This window comes from Rhizophagus irregularis, chromosome 25 (assembly GCF_026210795.1).
Source record: "Rhizophagus irregularis chromosome 25, complete sequence".
NCBI lineage: Eukaryota > Fungi > Glomeromycota > Glomeromycetes > Glomerales > Glomeraceae > Rhizophagus > Rhizophagus irregularis.
In genome coordinates this window covers 26,547-35,879 of record NC_089453.1, presented here as the reverse complement: position 1 = coordinate 35,879, position 9,333 = coordinate 26,547, and the positions used below count along the sequence as shown (strand labels likewise).

The 9,333-nt window shown below is 27.6% G+C and overlaps 2 protein-coding genes across 2 annotated transcripts; both read right to left on the bottom strand.

Moving 5' to 3' along the window:
* Positions 1-5,926: 5,926 nt before the first annotated feature.
* OCT59_016485 (uncharacterized protein) lies at positions 5,927-7,088 on the bottom strand (the record flags this gene model as incomplete). Its single annotated transcript, XM_066145737.1, has 2 exons — positions 5,927-6,970; positions 7,047-7,088. The coding sequence occupies 2 exons, from the start codon at positions 7,086-7,088 to the stop codon at positions 5,927-5,929; spliced, it is 1,086 nt and encodes a 361-aa protein (XP_066003490.1).
* Positions 7,089-7,553: 465 nt separating this feature from the next.
* Positions 7,554-8,111, bottom strand: OCT59_016484 (uncharacterized protein; the record flags this gene model as incomplete). Its single annotated transcript, XM_066145736.1, has 1 exon — positions 7,554-8,111. One exon carries the CDS (start codon positions 8,109-8,111, stop codon positions 7,554-7,556), a length of 558 nt encoding a protein of 185 aa, XP_066003489.1.
* Positions 8,112-9,333: the final 1,222 nt, after the last annotated feature.

The window sequence follows — 9,333 nt, the reverse complement described above, 5'->3', positions numbered from 1 at the left end:
AATAATTTGGGTGGCATGTATACCAGGAATGAAAAGAGAAAATAAAAATATTAGAGTACGAGTTAATGTACCACCAGAAAAATATGTAACTGATATGTTTAATGAAAAAGCAAATATAACATATGGACAAATTTACAATGAAAATCCAAAATTTAGAAGAATAGCTAGAGAATATGATGGATATAATAGTACATGACTACACTCGGACCAACAAATAAAAAGTGCAGATAATAAAAGTGAAACTAGAGCAATGAGAAGTAAAGTTATAATAAAAGGAAAATTAGTATCAATAATAATAAATTCAGAAGCATCAGTCAGTTTAATATCAGATAAATTTAGAAAAGAATTAAATATTCCAATAATAGAAAAGAGTGATATTAGATTTATAATGGCTAATGGGACAAGAGTTGCATCAAAAGGAAAAATAGAAATAACAATAGAAATAAATGAAAATACAGAAATGAAAATAATTATGGACGTAATTGAATCAGTAGAAAAAGAATTAATATTAGGAAATGATGTGTTAAGAGAAAAGAAAGGAATAATAGATTATAATGAAAAGACATTAATATTAAGAGAAGATGGAAAAGATATTGAAATACCAATAAAATATGAAAATAATGATAAAAATATTAATAATGATAATGATAGTGATGATAGTGAAGATGAAGATAGTGAAAATGAATATGAAGAAACAAGTGAACGAGAAATATATTTAATAAATAATGAAGAAAAAGGACATATCATAGAGGAAAACTATTAGGTCTTGGCCATAATGATGGAGAGACATTAAAGATGCACAAAGATTGGACAGATGAAATAAAATATAAAGATTTAGAGAAATTACAAGAGAAAGAATTAAAAGATTTAGTTAAAGAATATGAAGATATTTGTATATATGGAGATAAGAAAATAAGTAAAACAAATATAGTAAAATGCAATATAAGGATAAAAGATGAAATGCCAATAAATCAAAAAGCATATAGAGAAAGTACAGAAAATAGAGAAATAATAAAAAGAGAAATAGATAAAATGTTAAAAGAAGAAATAATACAAGAATCATGTAGTCCATGGTCGTCACCAGTAGTAATAGTAAATAAAAAGACAGGAGATAAAAGATTTTGTATAGATTTTAGAAAAATAAATCAAATGACGATAACAGACGCATATCTTTTGGCAAGAATAGATGATTTATTAGAAAAATTTAAAATAGCAAAATGGTTTACAACAATCGATTTAGCAAGTGGATATTGGCAAATAGAAATGAAGGAAGAAGATAAAGAAAAGACAGCATTTATTTGTAGTCAAGGATTATATGAATTTAATGTTATGCCATTTGGATTAAAAAATGCAACGGCAATATTTCAAAGAACAATGAATAAAATATTTAAAGAATACTTAGATAAATTTATGAACGTATATATAGATGATATTATAATATATTCGAAAAATTGGAATGAACATTTACAACATATAAAAATAGTATTAGAAGAATTAAGAAAAGTGAATATGATGTTAAAGTTAAAGAAATGTGAATGGGCGAAAAAGAATGTAGAATATTTGGAACATATAGTAAGAACAGATGGATTAAAACCAGATGATAAGAAAATAGAAAAGATTGAAAATTTAAAACCACCAAAGAATATCAAACAAATAAGAGAAATAAATGGATTATGTTCATATTATAGAAAATTTGTGAAAGGATATTCAAAAAATAGTAAAACCAATAATGGAATTAACGAGAAAGAATGTTCCTTTTGTGTGGACAGATAAACAACAAAAAGCATTAGAAGAATTAAAAGAAAAATTAATAAATTATCCGATATTACAACATCCAAATTTTGAAAAAGAATTTATATTAATAACAGATGCATCAGGAGAAGGATTAGGAGCTATATTAGAACAATTAGATGAAAATAATAGAGAAATAGTTATTAGTTATGCGAGTAGAAGTTTAGTAAATGCAGAAAAGAGGTATCCGATAACAGAATTGGAATGTTTAGCAGTATTTTGGGGAATAAAATATTTTCATAAATATTTATTTGGAAGAAAATTTAAAGTAATAACAGATCATACAGCATTAAAAGGATTTATAAGTACATCAAAAGTTCCTAAAGGAAGAAGAGGAAGATGGATGATGGAATTACAACAATATGATTTTGAAATAATACATAGACCAGGAAAAGAAAATAAAAACGCCGATGCAATGTCAAGGTTAATATGAGAAAGATAAAAAGTTAAAAATAATAAATAATAACGAATAACGAGATAAATAAAATTAAAAATGGTTGAAAGAATAGGATTAGAAATATATGTATTTATAATTCATACAAATATAAATTATCATTGCATATTATTTGAAGATAAAGAAATAAAATTTATTTTACCATTTGAAAACGAAATAGAAAATTTATTAACAAATGGATGAAAAAGAATATGATAAAATTTTAAAGAATATAGAAAAAGAAGAAAAATACGTATAAGAAAATGGAGTTTTATATAAAATTAAAGATGAAAATAAGTTTAGAGTAATAAGAAGATTTGAATTAGAAGGAATAATGTATATGATGCATGATCATGAATTATCAGCACATTTTGGGATTCAAGCTACATATGAAAAAGTAAAAGAAAAATATTGGTGGAAGAATATGAAACGAGATGTAGAAAAATACGTAAAAAGTTGTGATAATTGTCAAAGAAGAAATAATCCACAAGGGTTACATGAATTACATCCAATAGAAGTAAAAGAACCTTTTCATATGATTGGGATAGATGTGATAGGACCATTACCAAGAACAGAAGAAGGAAATAAATATATAGTAGTAGCAATAAATTTCTTTACGAAATGGCCAGAAGCAAAAGTAATAAAAGAAGCGAATGCAAAAGAAATATCAAAATTCATTTATGAAGAAATAATTTGTCGACATGGATGTTCAAAGAAAATACTTACAGATAATGGATCAGAATTTAATAATCAATTAACTAAAAATCTTACAGAAAAATTTAATGTTCAACATAAATTTTCAACTTCTTATCACCCTAAAACAAATGGATTAGTAGAACGATTTAATAAAACATTAATAGAATCATTGGTGAAATTAGTAAAAGAAAAATTAACGATATATAGAAATAGAGAATATGAAGATAAAAATTGGGATCAAAGAATAGCACCAATATTATTTGCATATAGGAGTAAAATACAAAAATCAAGTAAAATGACACCATTTTATTTGACTTATGGAAGAAGAGTAATATTACCAAATGATGAAGAAGTTAAAGGAATTACAATGATTAAAAGAATAGAACATATAATAGAAGAATTACCAATAAAAAGAAATGAAGCAAAGAAAAATATTGAAAAAGCACAAGAACAACAAAAGAAATATCATGATAAAATTGGAAAACGAAAACAAAACTTTCAAATAGGAGATAAAGTATTATACTTTGATGCAGCGAAATACAAAACACATACGGGAAAACTAGAAGAAAAATGGAAGGGACCATATTATATACATGAAATAATAATAAATGGATCATACAAAATTAAAGAATTAAATGGAAGAATTTTAAGAAGACCAGTAAATGGAGAATTATTAAAGGAATATTTTGATAGGGAAATATTTGAACTATATATAATAATATAATATGTTTGAGACCCGAATTCGATTCTTAATTTATGGGACATAAATTTTTCAAGAGGAGGATAAATGTAATAACCGAAAATATAATAAAATAGAATAAGGATAAATAATTAGCCGAAGGATAAATAATTAACCGATGGGTAAATAATTAGCCAATAAAATTATATTTATAGTTTAGTTTAGTATAACGAGATAGTCATATGATAATAGATCTTTTATTTTCTTAAATTTTTATTATTAGAAAAGATAGAAGTATTAGAAATGATTTTTCTTAAAATGTATAAATACAAGTAGATTTCGATAGGAAATTCCGCAGTCAAATTTTGGCTCAAATAAAATAATATTAAAATATTAATTATTAAAAAGTTATTCAAATATGAATATGCTCATTGTACGCTTGAGAATTAATTAATATTATATTATTAAGTTCGAGAATTTAACATAATATTTGGTAAGAAAATAATATTTTGTAATTTTTGTAACTAATTTTTATTTTAAACCAAGTATAGATATTATATGAACTCAACACGTCGGTGGCAACATACGATATTTTATTTTAATATCCTATGGGCGGCATGTCACAACCTTTCTTTAGTCATATTGTTTCCAACGAACTAAAACTCATAGCTATAAACATTTCTCCTAATCAGGTTATTACATATGAAGAAGACAAGTGTGTCATGAAAAACTTAGACAAAATTAAGAGCATTTTCACTAATTCAATCTACAATTATAACCCTGATCATCTTTACGTAATGATAAGTTTAGATATCTGGAAAGAAGTACCATTTATAAAAAAACTATATACTGTATGAGAAGTACGAGAAACAATTCCAATGGAAGATCATCCACGCAATGGTAACATTAGGCAAATTGAAGGACAAGTCACACAAGTATTTTTCAGAACTTTATAATATTAAAAAACAGTCTATTAATCTTTATAGGACACATGATGGAAATACTAAAGAAGAATTAATTTGAAATGATTCCATACTAGAGTGTATTATATGGGAAAAGTTTTATAGAATCAATGTTAGTATTATTGACGAAGTTAAACATGAATAGTTACAATTCATCTTTTTTGTGTTGTATTACCAATAAAAAAACATTGATATTTACATACAAAAAAGGATAGAGGCTCACAATATTGAATGATATTTTGGATAAAATTATTTCACATTAGTCTACTACTTTAACATAAGGTACGATTCATCATTTTGGAATATTGTTTTTTCATTATTAGAAATTTATATATGATCAAGGGTTAACATTGTTGCATAGAAAATATGATATGTAGATTACACTGCAATAAATTCCATGTTCATATACTCTTTCTCATTTATTAAGAGAACGCAAGAAACAATTTAAAATATATCTAGTATCTGCTCAATGGACAAGGTGGACAAATAATTTCAACCATCAACAACAGATAAAAAAAAGAATCCTTTAGTATACGAGGAACAACAGATTTAATTCAGCTGGAATACCGCCAAATCATGTATGTATTGTTTATAAAGGGAATCATCTATTAATTTATCATGTTCTTCAGAACAGAAGCTCACTGAATATATTTATTTGCATACATGCATCCTATTAAAAAAGATTAATCCTATTAGAAAAAATAACATTTGTATTCAGAAAACATGAACTTTATTAATCAGGTACTAATTATCTTTCGTTTGAAAGTTTTCTCTTCTCTGTTGTAAATTAACCAAAATATGTTATCAGATGTATAAGCCGAGTAGTTACTCTTATTCCAATGCAACATATATTTTACATAGGACATATATAGAAATAGGTTTTACTGATAGTTTTGCAAAATATGATTATGTATCGCATCAGATAATTGCATGCAATAAAATGATTTATTTATTTTATTGATATATTTTTTTAAGTATAAGATGACATGTAATTTACAAATATTGCTACAAATAGCTATATAATACTTCCATAATTAAAAATTTAACCCCTCCAGTCTGAAAACACTTATTACTCAAAGAAAGTAGAAACCTGTCACTAGTAATATCTGTTATAGGATCTTTTGTACGTAATTCTAAAATATTTAATAATAAAATGAAATTCTTTGCAATTTACAATTGATAATAGAATTTTAGCTAAAATTTTTTTAAGGAAATTTATCAATAACGATGCTTCTTTTTCGAATTTTTACTTTTTTTTTTATTCTTCTTTGTGAGAGGATGGATGTTGTGTTTTCCTGGTAAATCTAAAAAAAAAGTAACTGTTATAAAAATTTAAGATAAAAAATGATCAAATTTACACAAATACTAACCCTCTCTGGTCTTTATCTCAAATACAAATTCACCTGCTGCTTTCCATGCTATAGCTGGATTTATCTGGAAATCTTTTTTCAAATAATCCCCAAGTGGAAATAACAAATATTGCATATGATCCCATTCAAATAAACGGCCATAACAATCTAAAAAAAGCATTCCACAATAAAGTTCCCCAATGATAATGATATGGTTGAAACCATACTCTTTAACACGTTTTATATATACAATAAGATTTTCTAGAGGTACTTTAATTTTGATTTCAAAACCGATAGAAGATGAAACACGGCAAATATCAGATTCACATGCGATCATCTCAACCAATATTAATGAATTTTTTGGATCGGTAAGAACCTCCAGCATTTCATCATCCTTGCTGTTCATTTGCATTTGAGACATAGAGGTTTGATCATCCGAGTCTCCATCAATATCGTCTGGAAGTACAAGTTTACATGATTTTTTTGGAATTTGGGTCCATGGAGTGCTGTCCAAGCCATAATCTCTGCACAATTTGCCCAAAGATGCTTGCATGATTCGTACTCTCTCTGTGTTAGGACAGCATCCAAATGGCACCCTTTTAATGCTTTGACTGTTTTCATTCTCGATTCCGCTGCCAATTTGTTGTTTTGGTATATAATCTTCTCCATTTCTTTCCGTTCTTGCCATGTAAGTGTCTTGTCTATCTTCCCAGTACAGAGAGACGCTCTGAACATACATTTTATCATCTTCATTTTCTGTTTGTGATGTTTCTTCTTTTGTGATTTTTTTGTTGAAATTGTTATATTTATTGTGGTTGGAATACCCTCTGTATCCAATTCCATCAAAGTCATCTTGTTGGATAGGGAAGCCAGTTTTTTGAGAAGAAATGTTTTCTGGGCTTGGAAGTTTAATTTCTTGGAATTTTGAAGTTGACTTGTCACATAATGCAACCATAATAGGCAAATTGCATCCCAAACTGTTATGATTAATATCGGGCGAATGTGAGGTGAAGCCACCATTCTGCCCGTTGGACCAAACGGAATTACAATTTCTTGTTCCCTACATAAAATATGATTCATTCACTTTTTCTCTTTTGGAATAGTGCAAAAGTGCAAAAAAACTAAAAAAAACCAACATGTAAAGTTTCATGAAATCTGTTATCAACTTTCTCACCCATGATTCTTTTGAATGATCTAACCAAGAATAAGCGTATAAAAAAAAAAAGAGTAAGATGGAATGTCCAAAATGTCCGTCATATGTGCTTAATAACCATCATATATATATAAATTATTAAGTCTAACCAATTTTCTGTGTTATTAAGTACGTCATTAATTAAAGCAACACAAATTGTAATGACTAGCAATGATCACGTGATAATGAAATATCAAAAGAACGTTGTAGATAAGTAGTCATATCAAAAGCACGTTATATTAGCCAGAATTACGTGTGTATAATGCAGTGGATTTCTAAATACTTAGTTTAAATGTAAATCATGTGATTTATTTTTTCGACCACAGGGATAATTATATCATTGCATTAGCTGTATACGACCCCCCAAATGTCTAGCACACCACAACATATTCACGTTAAAAAATAAATTCATGGCAAATTAAATCTTTTTAGTCTATTTTTTGGAATCCGATCACCAATGTTGATTAGAGAGACTTTCTTGATTAGCATCTGCTTCAGCCTGCGCATCAAATAACACAACAAAAGTTTGCTGGTTATTATTAAAAAATTTGCGTCCCCAATTTGGATTATTAAATAAATTAGCTACTTGTGTATACGCGTCTGGACCTTGGAAAAAACATTTATAACTACCAGTCCGATAGTTATAATAATGAATATAACCTTCAAAGACTCCAAAAAATAAACTTTCCAGACAAGGTAAAGAAATAGTTTGTCTACCCGACTGAGAAAAATGATCTTTTAGTTTACCTTGAATAACGTGAACAAGCTGTGCTTTGAACTCGTTTATTGCTTCTAGAGGTAATGTATACAACCCTTCACGTCGCGTATTGTATTTTTGTACAATAGTTTTATGTCGTGTTAAACCAGATTTACTTCTGTATGAGGCCTTACAAACCGTACATTCATGTAAAGTGGGGGAAGTAGTTGGTGAAGGAGGTGGAGTGGGAATAGGATTTGTTTGATTACTTTGATAGAAACTTTGAGAAAAGAAATTAACAAAAGTGTACATGTTTTTTGCGAAAAAAAATATTTAAAAAATTATATAAAATAGCAATGAAAACTTTTAGCATTTCAATATTCTTACTTGTCAAAAACACTTGGTCAAAGGTTGGAACGATTGGTTAGACGTTAAAATATGTTAAAATACGTTAGAACGATTGGTTTAATCATAAAAAATTTTTTCTCCTCGTGTACTTGCATCAGCTTCGCAAATCACAGCTGAAATCAGCTGATCAGTGGCCTTAAAAAAGGCCCAATTACGATGATACGCGCATATGATGGGAGAATTTATCTCGGGTAGAGAAAGAATATGGGGGTGAGAGTGTAGTTAGTAATAGTAGTGATAGAAACGAATTAGCCTTGGAAATTTATCGGAAATGTGAGAGAGCAAAGAATAACTTGATGCTTTCGCTAGTTATTTATCTGAAAAATCAATAAAATTTAGCCTCACTTTGGCATTTATTTTTTTCTGAAAAATTTTTTGTTAAACATATCGGCTGATTGGGGAAATTGGGCCTTAATTGTTTCCCTAAACTATTAATATCACGTAATCTGATTCTCTAAAAACTCATTAAATTTATCATATCATCATAATTACAAAAAAAAATATAATTTTTTTTACCACAACTAACCATTTCTATTAGATAGACAATAATAATTTTTTTCCGAAAAATAATTTAAATTGAATAACTTGAAATCTCTCTTTTTATTATGTATATTTATTATGTAAATCACGTCTAACCCATTGTTTAGAGTATTGATGCGAGTATATATATAATAAATGTAAAGTGGTCACCAGAAGTATATTTAAGTGGCGTTAGTTTAATTTATTGGCTGACAATTGATATGACGGTCCCTCTTACTGATCGCAAAAATATCCCCAAAATTTTAGGGACTTCCTCTATCAGAAGTATAAAAAGACCCACCCAAAAATTTAACCTGAATTTTTTGATTACCTTGGTAAAACTCTTAAAATCCTCCAAGACATTCCCAGTACAAAGAAAAAAATTGGCCTTCAATATCATTTCTGAACGAAATCATGTCCATTAACAATAAACATAAAGGGGTAAGAGGTATTTTTCGATTTTTTGCATTGTCTGGCGCGATAACTTTGTGTTTTTTTACTTTATGTCCAAAACAGGTACATAAATATTTCGACTATAAGCCGTCCGAATAGAACATCATTGAGTTTTTAAAGGAATGCGAGGTGGAGCCATTCGACCGAAAGATAG